At 35.6% G+C, this 19849-nt stretch overlaps 1 protein-coding gene across 2 annotated transcripts in view; it reads right to left on the reverse strand.

Annotated features, from left to right (window-relative positions):
• Positions 1–19849, reverse strand: part of MRPS9 (mitochondrial ribosomal protein S9) — a 33352-nt gene that overhangs the window by 10555 nt on the left and 2948 nt on the right. For both annotated transcript variants that reach the window (XM_032679434.1, XM_032679435.1), the window contains exons 2-5: positions 15782–15961; positions 7422–7484; positions 7292–7322; positions 5435–5514 (exon numbers count right to left, since the gene is read on the reverse strand). In XM_032679434.1, coding sequence (XP_032535325.1) covers positions 5435–5514; positions 7292–7322; positions 7422–7484; positions 15782–15961 — 354 coding nt within the window. The remainder of the gene's footprint in view (positions 1–5434; positions 5515–7291; positions 7323–7421; positions 7485–15781; positions 15962–19849) is intronic.

Genomic DNA, 19849 nt, shown 5'->3' on the forward strand with positions numbered 1-19849 from the left:
ACAACAACAAAAAAGAAAATATATAACATCTAAAACTCTGAATTACAACAATGATTCAAATCCAAAGTTAAACAGAAGTACTTGGAGAAATAATTATAAATTATATTGAAGCAATAGGGTGGTTGTACTACAATTGAGTACTTATATACCAAATAATTTACTTCATTTTACAAGTGAAAATAGAAAGCTTATAGCCGCTTTCCTATACTGCATCAATATGAGTCTCAGCAAATACCAGAGAGAAACTAGTATAAGAATTGGTGGGGACAAGGAACAATGGTTGGGTTTTTTTTCCTTTGTATTATTTAGAACAAAACAGTAAAAGAAGAAATGTGAGACAGCTCTGTATTGTCAGGAATTAACTAACAAAATACTAATTCTTAACATAATACTGGGATTTGCAACAGGATACAGGGAAATTTCTGCAACAGCTTAAAAAAAAAACCCACTCAAAATAGAAGCCCCTTGCTTAGCTATAAATTTCTATTGTTCAAGCTGATTTGTTACTATAAAATACACCTGCACGTACACTAAAAATATTTGTACTTAAAGTTTATGAACAAATAACAGACTGTTATCTGAGCTGCACTGAAAGCACTTAAATAGAGACAATTCACTGAAGTTTTTGATGCAGGTCACTGGTGACATTTTTAATGACAAGTATTTTTTAAATAATTCCACGGTCAGAAATCTTGAAGTACAAAATTCACTTTTGAAACAGCATGAGAACTCATATATTATAGTACTATGTCTTTCAGACACCCTTTATTTTCCATGAGATAATATCAGATAGGAAAAATTTTCAACTTTAAAACAGTCTTCTTATCCTCAAATGCAGGAAACACCACATAAAAGAGCACAAATCATATTTTCAATACTTCCAAACCTCACAAATATAACTGTAGTTCTCGAAGATAACAAGATATGGTATCACTACTGTGGGTAGGATTTATGCCATGTCACTAATAATCAGAGCTGACTATTAGGTTGCAAAAATTATTGCCTACACATGGCACAGACATGGTTTGTGTTAGAGGGCATGAGGTGTGTCTGCACCAAGCAATTTTTAGGCATCTGTAGTTGAGATATGGAAGAGAATGAGTATGGAACTTCTGCTTGGGACTGTAAAGGAAGGGAAGAAAAGGGGAAGGACAGTTGTGTCTGCCCCTCAGCTATCTGGGGAGAGCTCAGTTGGAACAGTCTTAGAGATTCATTCCTGTGAGCTCCATGCATTTCCATATTCGGAAGAAGTCAAACCAGGCATGAAGATGACATTTTGGTGTCAGAAGAGGTACTGGGGTACTAGGTCTTATGAATGTGTAAGGAGGTTTTTCACTTTACTGTTAGCCTCTTGGCTTACCTCTTGCCCTCTATAAGGCAAAGGGTGTCACCATCCTACCTGGCACAAAGAGTTTCCTGTCTGCCTCCTCACAAACACTCATCTCCAACACATTCTGGCATACAGATTGATGTACTGGAATGGTCAGCAAAAAACTAAAATGCAATTACATCACAGTTCTTTAAAAAAGGACACGGGGAGGTAATCACAGTTACCATCTTAGGACAGACTAACTACAGTCAGAATTGCTTCCAAACAGCAACTGAAGTACTTTCAGGTAACATGACTCAAGTTAAAAGAAGACTTAAAGATTTTGTCATATTTGGAAACTACTGATAAACACAGGCAAATAAAACGAGATATGGGTTGCCAGTAACTACTTTTTAGCCTCAGAAATTCATAGTTACAATGACAAATAAACCTTTACAACAGCTGGAACAGTAAGACGTTCCTGGAGACCCTCCCTAGGTTCCCAAAGAACACCGACTCTCCATAGCGCATTTAAGTTTCTTAAGAATGTGCAATTTTAAGAATTAAAATAATCTCTTTAAACTGTTCTGGTTAAATTACAGCAATCATGTCTATTCAGACAAAGAACCCTTTACACAGGAGATGAAGTCAAACAACATTAAAAAAGCAGCATTTTAAAATAATTCCAAGTGTAAGAGAAACACTAAATATAATTTCCTACGTATTTCTGGCAATGAAAGTGGACTTGCATCTCTTATGAAATAAAATTTTGGTCTGAAGTACTAAAAAAAAAAAATTAATGCATGTATCTAATCTCTGTATAGAGATGAAGCCAATAGACTGAAAGAACCACTCACGTGTGAAGTAAAGTATGTGGATGAGCCTTTGCAAAATCAGGAATCACATGTAATGCCCAATAATTTATCTGACAAATCTTCACTCCCCAACATCTAAAGAAAGCTTCTGGAGACACACTTGCTTTTTCAAAGCTGGCAGGTGAAGATTTTACTAATCACTTGAGGATTCAATAGTCCAATTCATGACTGTACACATCTGTGTGTCTTGTAAACTCAGCTATTACACAATCAAAATAGCTGATTTTACAAGATTGGCTATGTACTGAAACGCTTCCATTTCTAATAGAGAGATCAAATTTCAGATCTCTTCAAGGACACTCTCTTGTTAAATAATAAACAATTATTTTACTCTGTATAAAAAAATAGGGAAGAAATTAGCAAATGAAACCTTGGAGGGAGAGATTTTTATGGGGGAAAAGGATTATATTAATATTTTGGTTAAAATATGCTGCAAAGCCCACGTTCTACCCCAGTTTGCACTTTTGTTTCTTCTGTTTTTGAGTTCAGCACATACTTTAACAGTTTTTAGGTTTTGGTTTACTTAAGAGTTAAAATGCTCAATTTTTAAGCATTTATTTCAATCCACAACCACTGATATGTCTCAAAAAGTACAAAAAGCATGATTACATGGAATTACTATTTTGCTATACACAATTGTATGAAAAGACCATTTTGTCTTTTTCTGCACATTACAAAAACATACTACTCTAAAAAACTTTTAAGTTAAATGATGATCAAGTATACTATCAAATGTTTGAGAAATGGTGTTTCATCCAACAAACATTCTTCTGTGTATTAGAAGAAAAATAAATTGTTCTTTTCCCCACAGTTAAACTTTGTTCAACAAGTGGAACAAAGACAATAATGCATATAACAAATATCCCGTATAAAAGTTCATTTCATATTGAAGGCATAACAACATGTATATTGGCAGTTATAATACATACAAACATATAGGTTATTTTCAGTAAAGTGGATAGTATTTTTATTAGCATTAACTAAACAATAATGCTATGACTAATAATTAATAAATTCAAGTTTCAAGTGGGTGTATGTAGTAATTAATGGCATACAAGTTTAAGCTAAGTATTACATTCATCTGGTTTATTAGATTTAATATAGTGATTTAAAGGACATCCTCCAATGGGACTGATTACTTACACTAGGCTGTATTAACATACAACTCTTTTTCCTAGCCAAATTAATTAGCTTTGAGACTTAAAAATACATTTTGTTAAATACACATTATTCTAATAATGTTGGGAATTTCATGCAGATTTTGGCTTTTGTTTGGCCAACTAAAAAAACCCTGTTAAACCTCACTTAATGGATTTAGGTTTATAGAAGTCTATTTAATGAAAATATTCTGAAACAGTTGAAGAACATTCAAGTATCGTATACTAATGAAAAATGCATTTGTCAAGTTCATTTGTTTGAAGGTGGTTGCCACAGTCTTAGAAACAAAATGCAAACTATACTTCCAGAGACTTCCAAGGCAAGCTTACACACTCTTTCTAACTGCTAGGAAGAGCTAAAAATAAACTTGTGCTCCTTGTAAAATTTGTAATTTCTTCATTATGATGGAATGCAACAAACATCTTGCCCTTGGGTTGCTCTGTTTCAGCCAAAACAAATGCAAATGGCTTGTCAGATGACAGCTGTTTGATAAGGCTCCTCTACAAGACCTGCATGCTTTACTTTTTTCCGTGAAACTTGGGATGAAAGGCAGAAGGCAGGAAGAGAATTAATGTAGCATACAGTCTAAAGGCAATGCTACAACCGTGATTAAGTAGAAAAGTTAAAAGGCACAGATTTTCCACAGCCTTGCTGCGTGCAACCCATCCGTGTAACAAGTTGACAGGCCTAGCGCGTCAGCTCCATCATCCTCTCCGACAGCTAAAACGCAGCATTGCATCCCTTTTCAGAGAAAATTTGCGTCTGCACCATGAAGCGTTGTACATTATTTCTTAGCACTGCAGGGGGCTCAAGTCCATATGGAACCTTCACAAATATTACCACAGATCAAACCAGCGGCGTTTCGAGGCAGATTTGACATACCTATTTAAATGAACAGCAGGGGTCCTCGGGCTGCCTCGGGCTGTGCAGGAGAAAACCTCTGTGGAAAGCCTATGCTGCAGCTCCATTACTCAGCAAAGACACACTCTACATTTATCATTCATTTCATTTCTGCCAGGGCAAGAAGCTCATTTGCCCAAGGTCAACAACAAAAAAAAAAAAAAGGGAAAAAAAAAAAAAAGAGGGGGAAGTGTTTTTTATTTTTATTCTCCCAAAGAAACAAATGTACCTGAGAAGTGGGGATTTTGTCCTTCGAGTACACAGAACGCAAATAAGTATCAGATAATTCTAATAAAAGCACTACACTCAGTAAAGCTGTGCACCTAATGTGAGAGTAGGAAGTTTGTTTTTTTGACAACTGACTAACCACAGAACTAACTTTTTAAGACTATCTAAGCAAGGAAACAAAATCTGACATGAATTTCCAATTAAATATATCTGCATACATTATTAATGCTTTTGTCTTCTGTAAGTATGTGTAAGAAACAGGAACGTCTTTCTATAAACTCTCCTAAAGACGCAGATAATGCTTGTGCCACTGATGGTCACAGATATGAAACAACTGTTCATAACCCATGTTAAGACTCAGGGTCTAGTGATGTTCTATTAGATACAGTTTTTTTCATAAAGGTAAAAGATGCAGATCCTTTACTCCTGGAACCATGCTAATCAGAAAAAGCCTTAAGTTTGCATGAATGGAACCATCTTAGAAAAATCAATTAAGTAGTTTAAATGCAAATTTTCTTCACACTAAATGTCAGCACAAATAACATTTCCTATAGTTTTGCCCTTCAAGGAAAGAAAATCCTATTTTTTATTCTACAATTAACTTTGCTAGAACTAGCCATTTTTATTGTATATACATTCTTCACTACTATGCTTATGCTACCAACCAGATAGAGCCTACAAGAAAGTGTTCAGACTATTCAAACCCAGCCCATTGCCAAAACTGTAAAATAAACCAAAAATTAAAGCAAGAACTACTATGTAGTGTGTTCTCTTAAATGTGACATAAAAATGCTCATAATAATGGATATTGTGACACAAAAATCTACATTGCATTTAACTTCAGTGGTGATATTATGACCTACTGTGAAAACATAACTAAACTCAGGAGCTCCTGACAGGCATCTCTAGAATAACATATACTTGACTGAGAACTGACATAATTTATTACAGATAACATACTTACATGCATTAATGAATAATATGACTGCTTGCCAGTATAAAAGAGAAAGTGAAATGGTCGGCCATCTTCTCCCCACTGTATTTCTAACAGAAAGCAAGATCAGACAAGGAAGCAATAAACAATCACTTAAAAAAAATCCCTTATATTTAACTGCAGTTATAAACCTCTTTCATAATACTGATTACCTTTTTAAATATCAGACAACAAAGACATTTTACGGGTGTTCAATCTGTCTGAAAATCTAATGATTTAGTCAAGCTACTCTCCATCTGTAATTATAACCAAATATTTAACATAACATTTCTAAATATCGTTTTACACAAGGGAATATCTCATGTACAGCTTAAACTTTCAAAGACTGTATAGGTGGTATTACAGATAGAAGTATACATTTTAGAGTAGAAAGAAGTACACAGGAAGAGATAACTGAAATCTACATAATAATTGTGAAAGATTAGCAGCTCTGAAAAAGAGTAAGTTTTTTATTAGCATAATATGTCTAAGCTAAACTAAGTATAATTGTCTTTTGTGGGCAACCACCATATGCAAAACTTGGGTGATTTTAGAACTTGCTCATGTTATTTGGGATAATTATATTTGGGATATTTAAATACAAACACCTATCTATAGTTTACATAACTAGTTCGGCAAGAAAACAAACATTCCATATAATTCAGCACATTCACTTGCATTCATTACAAACTGTTTAAGGACAAATAAATTTCAACTTTGGGGGAAAAAAAAAAAATCAGACTTACATTACATGACAAAGATCTCTTCCAAATAAAGAAAAATGACAAAAATAAAAACCGGAGAGCTTTTTACAAATTGAACTGTAAAGAAACTCCAACTATTTTATCCAGTGAAGTTCAAATGAAGCCAGCTATAAGCTATAGGCAAAGGTAAGACTCTAAGAACCTGTCTGATAAGCACGATATGTATTGGATTGGAATGTTAAGATATAATACAGCAGAATTTGAATGTAAAGATGCTAAACTTACTAGAACAGAAGGAATACAGGGAACTTTCACCCACATGTACTGTTAGTGAACTGTGTGAATTTCCATGTATGCAACTGTGAAAGCATATTTTGTTGAAATTATTGTTCAGGGAACATTTTGAAGTATAAATTTCAGTTTATAGCTCAGTGAATATAGAATTTCCCACCTGTGCTACTAGTTAATACTAAATGCTAAAAATGGACAACAGGTTTTGACATTATCTTTTAAATGTTTTATGTAAAAATAATTTGTCAATTTTAGTGAACTGACCAACATACTGGCATATCACTGACAACTGGTACTTCATACAGTGTCTCAGGAGCAAGACCAAAGACAGTATGGACAGAAATGAAGAGTTAGGACTTTCAGGTCAAAGGCCAGACTGGGAGTTTCCACTCTCCCTATTCTCTCAACTAGCAATTTCAAAGCTGCATTTCTAATCTTTTAGAGCAACAAAGTTACTAGGAAAACTTTTAGTTTAAAATAGTATTAATGAAGTTTAAAATAGTATTAATGAATATTTTATGGATGTGATAGACAGCTCTGACAAAAAGCTACTGAATCCAAGAAAAGGTTTTCCCATGACTTCAACATCATCCTACTTATTGTTTATTTTTAAACAATGAAAACCATTTATCTTAGTCAGTTAACACGATTTCTGAGAAGACCACTGGTATTTCAGAATCCAGCAATAATTTTTATCCTAAAACACAGAATATTAGATTAGACTTTTACTGCTCTTGTCTTGGCAGTCATTAGAAAACAGGGAAAAGAATAAATCCATAAAAATGAGAAATTCTATATATGCAACAATTCTAATACTTAGAAATAATAAAAAAAAATATCTAGGAACACTTACTTCTCTGCTCTGGAAAAATTTCCCTAGGATGCTGTCAATAAATAAATAAATAAACAAATATCAGCAAAAGTAAAACATTACTCAAAATACCATGCTACTGTTATTCAGAAAAGCAACAAAAAAATCCTACCTTCATCATGGGTCTGGCTTGTTCATCAAATAAGCCAGAAGGAAAGAGATAGGCAATAGCTCTCTGAAAATAAGAAGAGAGATCTTCTATGTGATGTTTTTTCTCCACAAAATCATCATCAAAACATTTCTTAGGTACTTTCTTATGAAGAAAAAATAGCATTAACTTTGTACAGTTAAAGCTAAAGGTAACCAAATCAGTAAGAAATAATGCCACATATGTGCTGTGCTGAAAAGAAAAGCAGATAATTTCCTCTGGAACCCTCATAAAAGTAAAACCTCATTCTGAAGGTTGTACTCTACTGCATCAGAATGAGTAAACTTTCTTCTGCAAAGTTTAGTTTTTACAGAATGCATTTATCATAACTTATCAGAACTACTCAAGTGCAAAGACCACCTTTATACACAGTTATTTTCCTCTAAAATATCAAATGCTGTGACTCCTAGAGGAAGTTGCAACATTTATCTATTTATCTTTCTGAAAATATCAGTGCTTGTTAACAGTGCCTACTGACAGACCAAGCACAGAAGTTTTACTTAAAGCAAGATGAAAAAGTCAAATTTTACCCATTTAAAATCCCAGTTTCTACAGTTTCCAGACATACTTTCCTCAAGTCTAAAAAGCTGTGTTTGCTGTGGCAGCAGAAGATATTTCACATAGCCTAAATAAGCATTTCATTGATCACTGCATTTGGAAACAACTGTGAATCACTAAAAGAAGAAAGACTCTTAAACGACATCTTCCTTTTCCTTAGATACCTGAAGGTTTGGCAAAATAATTTAGAAAAATGTATGACATTCATTACATGCTCATTGTTTACCATTGTTTTTGCAATGTACAAGGTATATACTCTGCCTTTACTAGACCAACATTTACCACTATTTATGTGATGTATAAAGTGAACGTTATTTGCCTCCAGCAAATAAAGTTAGCATACCAATAATACAAATCATTCTTGCAAAATGGAGGGCAAGGCACCTTACAAGGTTAAGCCCAATGACACACTTTTCTGTTCAACATAATCTTACTCTCTTCAATATAACTAAACCAGAATTTAATAACGCAAAAATATGCACTTCTGAGAGTTGTTTATTTTCATTTGTTTTTAAAAACTAGAAAAAACTAGCCATCAAAAAACCCCAGATGTAGGGGTATGGCAAGTGTAGTCAACCTCAGACAGTGGGTAGTAGAGTTTCAGATAGAAATCTTGTGCTTGTTCAGTAAAATGGACTAACCAAATAAACCCCTCTGGCAATGGTCTCATTTATATTTCCATTAAACAGTACAGAAAAGTAGAATTACAATAAAATCTGAGTTTAAAATCTTCTCTCAAGAAGAATGGTTCTTTTTGTTAGCTAGGGTACCTTAGGGCTATTACTTGCTGACAATTTTTTCCATTGACTTGGAGTGGTTTGTCAGTGCTTCAACTGATTTAATATGCATGGAGTGTAAAAAGACCTAACCTATTACTTTCATTAATCCCCTACTGGCATTCTGAACAGAAATTCTGAGAATTCTGAAGCAAACAAAAGGCTTAACTTGATTTTATAAAATGGTGATTTTGTTTCTCTTAGTGACTACTGTATTCCCATTTGTTAGTCAATGGGCATTTAATGTATACACACAGTAGGCGAACACCTATTTACGAACAAATGGGGATTAATCATGACGACAATAGAGAAATCTGCTGTGAGCCAAATGATGTTAAACAAACACCTTATATAATATATTAAAAGAAATTATAACAGGATACTGAGACTAACTGTGTGTGTACTTAAGACATAATCTTTATATAAGCATTTCCAGAATCTCAGTCAAAACAGTTACTGTAACTATGACACGTTAATAAATGCCAAATATAACAATTTGACATCTAGAATGAAGAAAGTGGCTGCCAGCTGAGACCTTCTACTTCTAGAAAGTTTATTTTATATTTGTTTTATTTTATCTACTTTGTATTATCTACTTTATATATATCTGTTTTATATTTATTTTATTTTATCTATTTCTGGAAAGTTTATTTTATTATTTTATTTTATTATTTTATATGTATATACTCATGTCTTTCACACTAGAGGCATAAGCACACCCTGCATTAAGAAATCCTAACATCTACTTTCAACTCTACACAAAATAATTAACCAAAGAATAATAGTTCATTTTATAAGTTTGCTTTTTGTTGTTCCAAAATGGAAAGAAATAGAGTCTTCCTGCCTTTTCCCTTTTATGGAAATGTAATCAAGGATCCTGGGATGCAACAGACTCCAATTCCACTTTACTCAGAAGTTTCTTCTTAATTTTACATAGCTGGCTCCTCAGACTGTATTTTTAGCACCTACATAGCAAGTCAGGCTGCCTCCTGGGAACTTTGTCTACTGAAGCTGATTCTATCTATGTAAATGTTTCAGTTTTGTAGAAAAGTATTAAAAAAAAAACCCCTGTAATTCTTAACATCCATGTGTACTAGCAATGAAAAAGATGGTGGATCAGCCTTAGGAATTACATTAGAATTAGTCTCTCCAAACTGCAGCTGAAGCATATAACCACGAAATTATTTCCCTGAAATCTTTTGACCATGTCTTCAGATTTGGAACTCAGGTTTCCTTCCAAGGAATCTTCATGTCACAAACCAAAATTCCGCAGAGAATTAGCCGTACATTCTGCATTTTTCTGAACACAAAAAGCAGGTGAATGTCCCTCTTAAAACTTTATAATCAAAGTGTAAATGCTAGCAGTAAAGGTCCCAAGAAACCTTTTAGATTTAACTGCAGTTTTCCATTTCAGAAATGGTTTTCAGCTTAAGGGTCCTGGCCGATATCCTTCTTTCTAGGGTTTATATAGACTTGAACTCTAGATTAAAGAAACTCTTGTGCTGAATATGATGACCAAGAACTACTTTCTTCAGGGCATCATGTCAGCTATATAAGACACATTCACCCCATTCTAGACTCCAGAGGTTCTGGGCTGCTATTTCACAGCTAAATAAACCAGAGCTTTCTAAAAATGAAACATCCATAATTATTTTCAGCAGAATCACAATTAAAAATCCTGGTACCTAGTAACATAATGTTGTTTCCAAAAATAATTACATAAATTACTTGAAAAAGGTGGAATGGGTACAGTATGCTGCTGATTAAAATTCCTGTAGCAAATTAAAAGGAATTCTGTTGTATCATCAGTGGTTGAGGGACCAGATGAGCCAATATACTGCCCACAGCACCAAAACGTCTTGCACTTGCAACAATGAGAACAATCTTCCATTCCTATTAAAAAAGAAAAACAAAACAAAAAGCATATCTGGCAGTCCTTCAAACCATTTTATTAAGTAATCTGTCTAGCACTGCATGTGGCATGTTGTGCAAATTCAGTGTAACTGCCACACCTTCACCTTCCCTCTTCCCTGTGCTTGTTGCACATGCTGATGCCTGATCCTCCTTCCCCTCCTACCAACCTACAAGCCAAGAAATTTTGTTCACTCACTTTCTCAAATGTCAGAGACTAACTCTGTATCAAACAAGTTCAGCTAGGTAAGAGTTACTGTTCCCTTTTTTCATAATGTCTTGAGAAACTAAAAATTCAATAGAGTTGACTGAGTCAAAGAGAATTGACTGTGTCATACTGGGTTACAGAAAACAGACTGCAGTTCAGTTCTTAAATTGATCTTGCCCAGGGGTCTTTCCACACTTTTGTTGAAGCTACAACTCAAACACAAATCATCCCACCACTGCTCAAGTCATGTGCAAAGATAGTCATCTAAGTAACACCCATTGAGGAAAAGTATTTTATAGAAAACAAAGAAAGAATAAGGGGGGGACATTTTAAAAAAAAAAAAAAAAAAATAATAAAAATCTCCACCCTGGGGCTCCTTTGCAGCAGCATCCTTTTTGGCAGAGGGCTCAAGAATTCAGCTCATTCCTTTTTAAATACATACAAAACTTTAATCATCAAAACACTGAAGAGAGAAGTGACACTTTATGCCATAACATTTTAATGAAACACCTGAGCAAAAGCTGTTTCAGCTTCTTCTACTCCTCAACTTGATCATGAGAGCCACTTCCCTTCTGAAACCGTGCCTCTTGAATCACATCATTTAGTCACTGTACTTCATCATTTCTCAGACCAAGATATTTTCTGGAACAGCTGTTTTCCTTCAAACCATGCTAGCAGTATTCTTCAACAGTTTTCAGCATCCAAAATTCAGAATATTTGGGGTAAACCCAGGAATCAATGAAACAATAATGGGACACAAAATGCTACCTCTGAAATAGGGAGTGTTTTATTTAACAAGACAGAAAAAGTTAACAACAACAACAAAAGAATCAATGACACATCTAAAATCTTCCTCTAAAAACTAACTATTAAAATTTATTCAAACCAACCTCATCATTGTCACTTTATCTAAAGCTGAATTTTAGCTTGGACAGAAAGAAGTTTCAAGTTCAAAGTGACATACCATTTTAGCTGCATCATTTGGGGGAAAAAAAAGAAATGAACAAAGCAATGCACTAGCCTTATATGAAAAACCTACCTTCTTTTAATATTACATTATTTTTATACGATCTAATAATTTTCAAAACAAAATTGTCTTGTCTAGTTTGCAGAGCAAAAAAAAAAAAAGGCAAAAAGCCTCCTGAAAGAAACAGACATTATTTCCATCTTCATTTCAACTTTTCAAAACACAGAACATTATTACAAAGAATTTTTAAAAAAGTACAGCAGTCATCATCTCAGATTGATGCAGAAGTAAGAAAATACTGATGCAGAGTTTGGTTCCACTGGGGAAAAAAAATAAAAAGGAGTTGAAAAAAGCATTCTATCTTCAACTATTTAAAAAACAATACAAAATAAATTATTTCTTGTAAGGACAATGCTGGACAAGATACTCTTCTTGCAGACAACAGGAAGTTCAGAAATGCATTTTGTTCTGAATAACATTTCTGACATTTCACATATGCCAATATTGACTCATTTCTAGCACTCTGCATTGCTAAAATTTGAACATTATTTAGAAATGAGATGTGCTGAGCCACTTGTAAAAGCAACTGAACTTATTTTTCATTAAAGTCTTAATGTTTTGAAAGAAACTACACCTTATGAGGAATTAAGTCTTTCCATATTTAACATTGTCATAGTTAACAATCCTACTGGTACTTTTCCAACAGTATATATGCTAGTGGAGAAAACCTTTATTTTATAATCAAATTATTCCATCTGCTTGACAACAATCTATTAGGTCACAAGACAACAAGAGAAAATGAATATAGCTCTTTAGCTTTTGAGTTTTACTAACTCTTATGGGGAAAGAGTATTGCTTTATGATGAGCTCATATCTGGGAGAGCATTTAGTGACTGCATAAAAATGAATAATAAAAATACTGGCATATAAATAGGTCATGAAGCTTAAGATGCTCTTCTTGTATTAATCTTACTTAGATTCCTGGGCTTTAAAGTGGAATATCACAGAACTGACAGCAGAAAATGACTGTGGGCTGTTTACTACAACTGTAAGTCAAAGTTAAATCACAAAATAAAAGGATTACGGACTCAAACGGGGAAAAGCACTAGGTCAGGACTGCAATCTCTATTAATTAGGTATCCCAGCTGGACAGTGGGTATGCAGCTGTTAACTTGATCAATGACTTACCTAAATGTCATCTCTACTGATTCGCTTATAAATTACCAGCAAGTGAGACTAATGTACAGGTGCTAATTTATTTAAACTGTTCTCTGCAGTTCTACATAGCTTTATAAACTGCATCTGGCACCTAATGTTAGCTGTCAGTTGTACTTAGACATGCCTGTCCTAACGACTCTGTTCATTAGAAATGAGCACAAATTATGAAATATTGTGAAAAATGATACATCAAATGGAATGGGCAAAGCAAATCAATTAGAAAAACTTCATAGCACATATTCACACATAGGAGAATAAAACATCCTAGCTTCAGAGTGAGGTCTATAATACCAATTAAAAAGCAATTGGTAGACTTGTGCAGAGTTATATATCAATTTGCTGGATTTTTTTTCTCCTCCAGAAATACTGTTGTAATACACAGCTTAACTTTTCATTCCTAAATAAAAGCATCAGTAAGAGGCAATTCTGCTTCCACAACATCCAGAGGATTAGCAAGTAAGTCAACTTATTTTCCCATTTAAAACTTTCACAATACCTAAAACTCCAGTGAAGGACAGAATCCTATGATGTCTACTTTTGAAATACACTGCAAAGACTGATTAACAGAAGACATGGAGGTATATAAGCACTCATCAGAAAGAATTATGGCTGCTCAAAATGTAAAGCTTGATAATTCTCCTGCCAGTGCTTAAGGAGCTTTTATATTTTTATAACAGAAATTTAATTATGCATAGCAGACACTATTACACACTAATTATTTCCCAACACCTGACAGAATATGGAGAAATCAAACATGTAGGGCAGACACTTGGTATCACCAAACAAAACACTACTCTTTTGGCTCCACTTCTCCATCTTTTCAGTAACAGAGTCTGCAAAGCAGTCCCATAATTGTCACCTTCACTGCATTTGTAAAATCTAATTTCCAGAGTGAGTCTGCTTTTATTAATGGTGGAGCTCCGCTAATTTTGTGCAAATGATCACAGTGCTATGGACTCACAAAGGAGAAACCACTAATTTGACATGGCCATTCGGCATTTTTTGCAGTCTTGCTTTTTATAAGCCTTCTCCCTAGACCCTATCAAGGAAGGATGCCAGACTACAGACTAATGCATTCTCCTACCATTAACCTTTCAGACAAACTGAATTATCAGCATCATCACTGTACTGTATTAACATGGGAGGTATTCTGGTGATAGGTCTGTGCATGCTTACTTTACAAGAAAGTAACTCAAAAAGATAAAGGTCATTAAAGGTAAGAAAAAACATCTGAAAAATACATGAGAAGAAAATTCTATAGTTTGTACAGAAATAAAAAACCCAGTGAAGGAAACAGCCTGCTATTACTGCTGACCTCGATGAATATTTTGACTGTTGACCTTATCCACTCTGCACTGAGACTGGCAGGGTCTCTGCCCTGGCACTTGTTTGAAGAAGAGCAGAACAATACCTACAACTCTGAATGAAAGTAGACACAGTATCAGCGCATAGGTTTGTACTCATTAAGCTTAATTTCCTATGGATTTGTGACTTGAAATCAAGTTTCCTTTATGGATTTTCAGATACCTGATAAAACTCAAGTCTCTTTTCAGCCTTTTTCTCAACAAGCCATTAACTCTGTGTCTCTCTGCCTTGCTGCCTATTTTCAGAGTAGTTTTCAGAACTTAGCGTTGAAGCCACTCAAACATGTTTGAAATCAGCCTGTCTCACCACGTAGTAGTGAGTACATCACCAGATGTAGTTCTTTCTTGTAATAAGTACACCGTCAAGACCTCTTACATGGACACAGCTGTGGAGATAGATTTTTGCCACTGAGAGAGGTAACAAACGGTCTTCTCACCCTGAAAAAAACTAAACCATGGACACCTCTCTCTTTGCACTTGCCACAATACTACACCTGTCCTAAGGGCCCCACTGATACACTGAGCTGCCATGGCTAATAGTAGTAGTATTGTTGCTGTGCAAAGAAAACTTCAGCCACAGGACTTCATGCAGCTTCACCTAAGAGTGAATGTCACCAAATTACATTTCTCTTCCCTGCCTCTGATGTGTGATAAAATAAGACAGAAATGACAGAACTGAAGACCAGGTAGGACATAAAAGAAAAAAAATCTATGCAACAAAACATTTTTCTGAGTGATAGGGAGCATATCTTTACATGCGGCTAAATGACAGAGAGAAAGAGGAGGCCACCCATCTGCCAGTCATGAGAGGGAATGACAATAAAATAGTATATTTGTAGATACTGATATGAGCTTAAATTCATGTCTGTATTCAAATCCTTAAGTTTAAACAGTGTGTTGGTTGTGAAATACCCTATAAAACTTAATTTACATTAGCAGCACCCACCATATCACACAAGAAAACCCTAAATATACACAGCAGGTCAAATTGTGAGTAAGCGTTTTTAAATGCTACATAAACCTCTACAGTGCCTCTTATAACCTCAGATCAAAGGTATTATCCATTAGTACTTTTAAAAAGAACCTCATGTGCTTTAGCAAGATATAGCATACAGTTCTATACTGTGATGTCTGACCTCACATGGTAGCAGTGGTAGAATTTCTATTCACAGTCACAGTTGCAATGTATAGTAGCATTCTTCCTTATTCTGACAGTTTGATTAAAATTCACGGAGAGCTGAGGGGCTCATGCTGAAGTGAAGTGCTTTCAATATCTGAAACTCTACAGTAAATTACTTCTCCAACAGAGCAACTGTACTTACATCAATATCCTCTTGGGTAAAAGTTTCTGGATCTTCTCCCATCATGTTGGCTAAATGTCTCTTTCCTAGGTTGAACTCTTCAATCTGTTTTTTAATAAATGCCTCCGTGTACTTTTCAGGTCCTGAGGCTCCTACATTTTTTCTCTGCACTGATGTAGTGGTATAGATCAGCCTTAACATCTGAAAAAATAAATAAAACAACAGTGAGACTTATTTTACATTTCTGGCACAGTGAGCTCTAAATAAAATGAATAAATGAATATAACAAGCTATTCATACCTATAACAAGATTCAACACATTACAGTAATAAGTGAGGAAAAGTAGCATTACTCATTAAACCATTTTCTTCCAACAGTTTAATGTCCATAAACAGATAAAAATATTCTAAAAATTGCACATTTTCACACATTACAATTAGTTCAGATTTTTCTGATGGAAACAAATGTAGTATCCAATGTCAGGAACATTTGCAAAAGCAAAGGACAGCACTGATCAACAGATCCAGTCTTAAAAGAAAACAAAAATCCATCAGCAAATATGCAGGTTTTGCTTTCATCTAAAGGCCTCCCACAACAAAGTATGAAAAGAATATGTGGGGCAGCTCCCTAGTGGTATTTCAGAAGCCACTGACCAAATACTGCTAAAGGCTCTGGAAAGGCCATGGAGTGCTCCTTTCCTACTGGTAATGCCAGAATGGTTCTTAAACTACTTCACTGTCTCAAGTAGAACAACTAGAAAAACCAGTAGGGCAGTTCTCACCAGCAAATACTACCAAGCACTCTACCAGCTCAGAGGCCAAAACTCAGGGGACAGTTATCTTCAGATCTTCGCAGGATGCAGGTTTGGTCTTACTTCTGCCAAGACAATCAGTAGTTAAGATGACTAATTTCAATCGAGCTCTCTGTCAGAAAACAGGAGCTTCACTGACAGAGCTGTAATGTCCCAATTCTGGCCGAGTGCCAATATTATGCACTATTTTGGCTCGCCAACATTAGTATTAAAGTCCTCTACAGCTTAATTATTTCACAAACTGAATGAGAACTGATTATTTGTGTGGTCTTCTGTAGGCGGGGGAGGGAGGGAATCACAAGAAAGAAGGCAGTGTGGGACAGAAAAGCAGAGACAGAAAAAGAATCACTTCTGATTCAGAAAAATGCCCAGTTCTGTTCATCAGATAGTACCCTGAAATGCTTCACTCCCGCCCTTTCAAAATCTGCTTTGTGAGCAGACAGTAGTTTCACAAGGCAGAGAGAGCCCATCTCACAGTCCACCCCTGCCAGCATTCTTTCCTCCACTCCCTTCACTTGCCCTGTGCGAGTTCTGGCACTTGGACTCCTCTACAAGCCAGCTCAGCTCCCTACATGTGGCAGAACACTAACTTTTGCTTCATCCCAAGAAGTGGGCAGCTCTCAGCCGAGCTGGTAAGTCTGAGTAATTCAGAGAGGGCTCTGAGAATTGTCAAAGCTGGCACAAGAAGGTGGCTGAAACACACAACTGGGAGCCAGAAAGTAGAGGGGAGTCCTCCCTTTACCTTAATTTCTTTGAGTAAATTATTCAACTGCCCCTGCTACTCCTGGAGCTGCCAACTCAGTCTACCTGCCAAGTGCCTTGAGGGGAAGCCGTATGAGGAGCGGCTGAGGTCACTCGGTCTGTTCAGCCTGGAGAAGAGGAGACTGAGGGGAGACCTCATTGCAGTCTACAACTTCCTTGTGAGGGGAAGAAGAGGGGCAGGCACTGATCTCTCTTCTGTGGTGACCTGAGGGAATGGCCTGAAGCTGTGTCAGGGGAGGTTTAGGTTGGATATTAGAAAGAAGTTTTTCACCCAGAGGGTGGTTGGGAACTGGAACAGGCTCCCCAGGGAAGTGGTCACAGCACCAAGCCTGACAGAGTTCAAGGTGCGTTTGGATGATACTCTCAGACACATGGCGTTACTCTTGGGGATGGTCCTGTGCGGGGCCAGGAGTTGGACTTGATAATCCTTGTGGGTCCCTTCCAATTTGGCATATTCTGTAATTCCGTGATACCTTCAGCCAAACATTAAAACCCAAACACACACAGCAAAGTGAACTAGTTAGGGTTCTGATTACAGGGAATAAAATAAACGTAGTATTTGAAATTATTAAATGTCCTCCAAGTCATGAGAATTGTCTTCTCCAGATCACAATTTAGACATGCTGAACATTTTGAGTTAAGCTAACAAGAATAGAATAAAATACTTGCTACCTTCCTGTAACTAACACAAATATGACAGTAATCTCAAAACCCACTTATAACCACAAGTCTCATCAAAACAAGATTACATGGATATATTTGCAAGACAAACACAAATGCAGATCAAACTTCCACCTTCTGTTACTAATGCAGTCGGGTTACAGGAACTTTTCCTGTGACAAGAAGCTTTTGGTGTTCTGCATTACACGGTCAAGTCCTACACGAACAGGAAACGAAAAACAGCTCTTCTCTGTACTTTCACAGAGCCCAGTTGGTACTTTGAACATCTGGCAACCCAGGATGGACTGATCCAACTCATCCAATTTGCTGCACATATGTAAAGCTATTCATGATCAATTTACCCATCTATGACTGTCTCAGTCTTCAATAAACAAAATCTAACAACCCCACTTGAAATTTCAATTTGAAATTAAGACTACAATATCCTGCCTTAAACCTGTATATAACACATTCCTGGGCTGCAGGATGGGTCCTATGAATTCAATCAGGTTTGATACAGAAGGTAAACTAATCTTTGAATAAGGTCACATAAGTCAGAAGGAACTGACCCTCTATGCTTTTACAATCTGACAGAGATAAAGATTTGTCCCCCAAGGTATGCACCTCAGGAAACTAACCAAAACTTCTGCCACAAAAGATTTAAGAAGAGGTCAAGGTAGAATTTGATGCTGAAGAGCCTGTTGCTGCTTCATTATCTCCACAGCTTATATATATATATCTATATATATATATTGTAATGCTAATCCTAGTTTGTCCCTTTTTCTTTTCTTTTTAATATTCATGTTTTCTGTGAGGTTACACTGACATATGCAGAATTAAAAGAAAAATAATCAAAATTTTAAATATACACATTTTCCACAGGCAAGGCTCTGATGATTTCCTTATAAAGCAATAAAAAAAAGCAGAGGTATCTCCACATATTCCCCATTCTCTCCTAGTCACTCCTCAGGAAAGAATTCAATTCATCTTCTGTCTTACTTGTCTAAATAGTAACTAATTATTTGTAATTCTTGTTAATGAACATATGATTCCTTATTACTTGGCCCAAAATAGCTTTCTTGGCATGCTTTAAACAGAATACTTTAAAAAAGATTGCGTTCATCTTATTCCTGTCAATTTCTATTGTAATTTTCTCATTTTTGTCCTCCTTCCCTCAAGCTATTCATATTCTTCACTAGTTTCAATTCGTCACTAATCGAAAATCCCTGGACACACAAACTGTTCATAATTAGAAAACAGCCTCTTATGCAAATTAATATCTATTGTATTGGGTACCTCTTCTGGGATAAGAGCACTGTTTCATGGGTGGCACAGGAAGGAACTGCAAAGCACAGTTAAATGCTTCTGGCATTTCAGTCATACAAGAAAGCGTGCTACTCTGCTTTGTAGAGGAAATCACAGAGGTTTGCATTCACTTCTTACACATTTCATAAAGCATTACTGCAGACAGCAGCCTCACCATTTTTAAAATAATAATGATAATAATAATGCTTATTAACAGTACTCCTGAAATAATATGCTCCTTTTCCAAAACCACACAGTGCACAAACAAATCCGCACTAAAAAGTTATCTCCAGGACAGGACTTCAGTAAGAGATGTGGAGCTGTATAACCACATCAGCACGTAGGACTAAAGTTGTTCAGTTGGTCTAAAGCTGTCCAATGTTCCAGTTACTGGTACAGCCAGTGTTACTGAACCCAGTAGACATGCAAGACACCAACAACAGTCCTCTGATCACTTGTACAAGAAAAACATATTATGTAGCAATCATACAGAATATAAATGCTCAGAGCCATCCCAGTTTCTAAAAAATTGCTTTTTGCTCAATAGGCAA

This window comes from Chiroxiphia lanceolata, chromosome 2 (assembly GCF_009829145.1).
Source record: "Chiroxiphia lanceolata isolate bChiLan1 chromosome 2, bChiLan1.pri, whole genome shotgun sequence".
In the NCBI taxonomy this organism is placed as follows: Eukaryota; Metazoa; Chordata; class Aves; order Passeriformes; family Pipridae; genus Chiroxiphia; species Chiroxiphia lanceolata.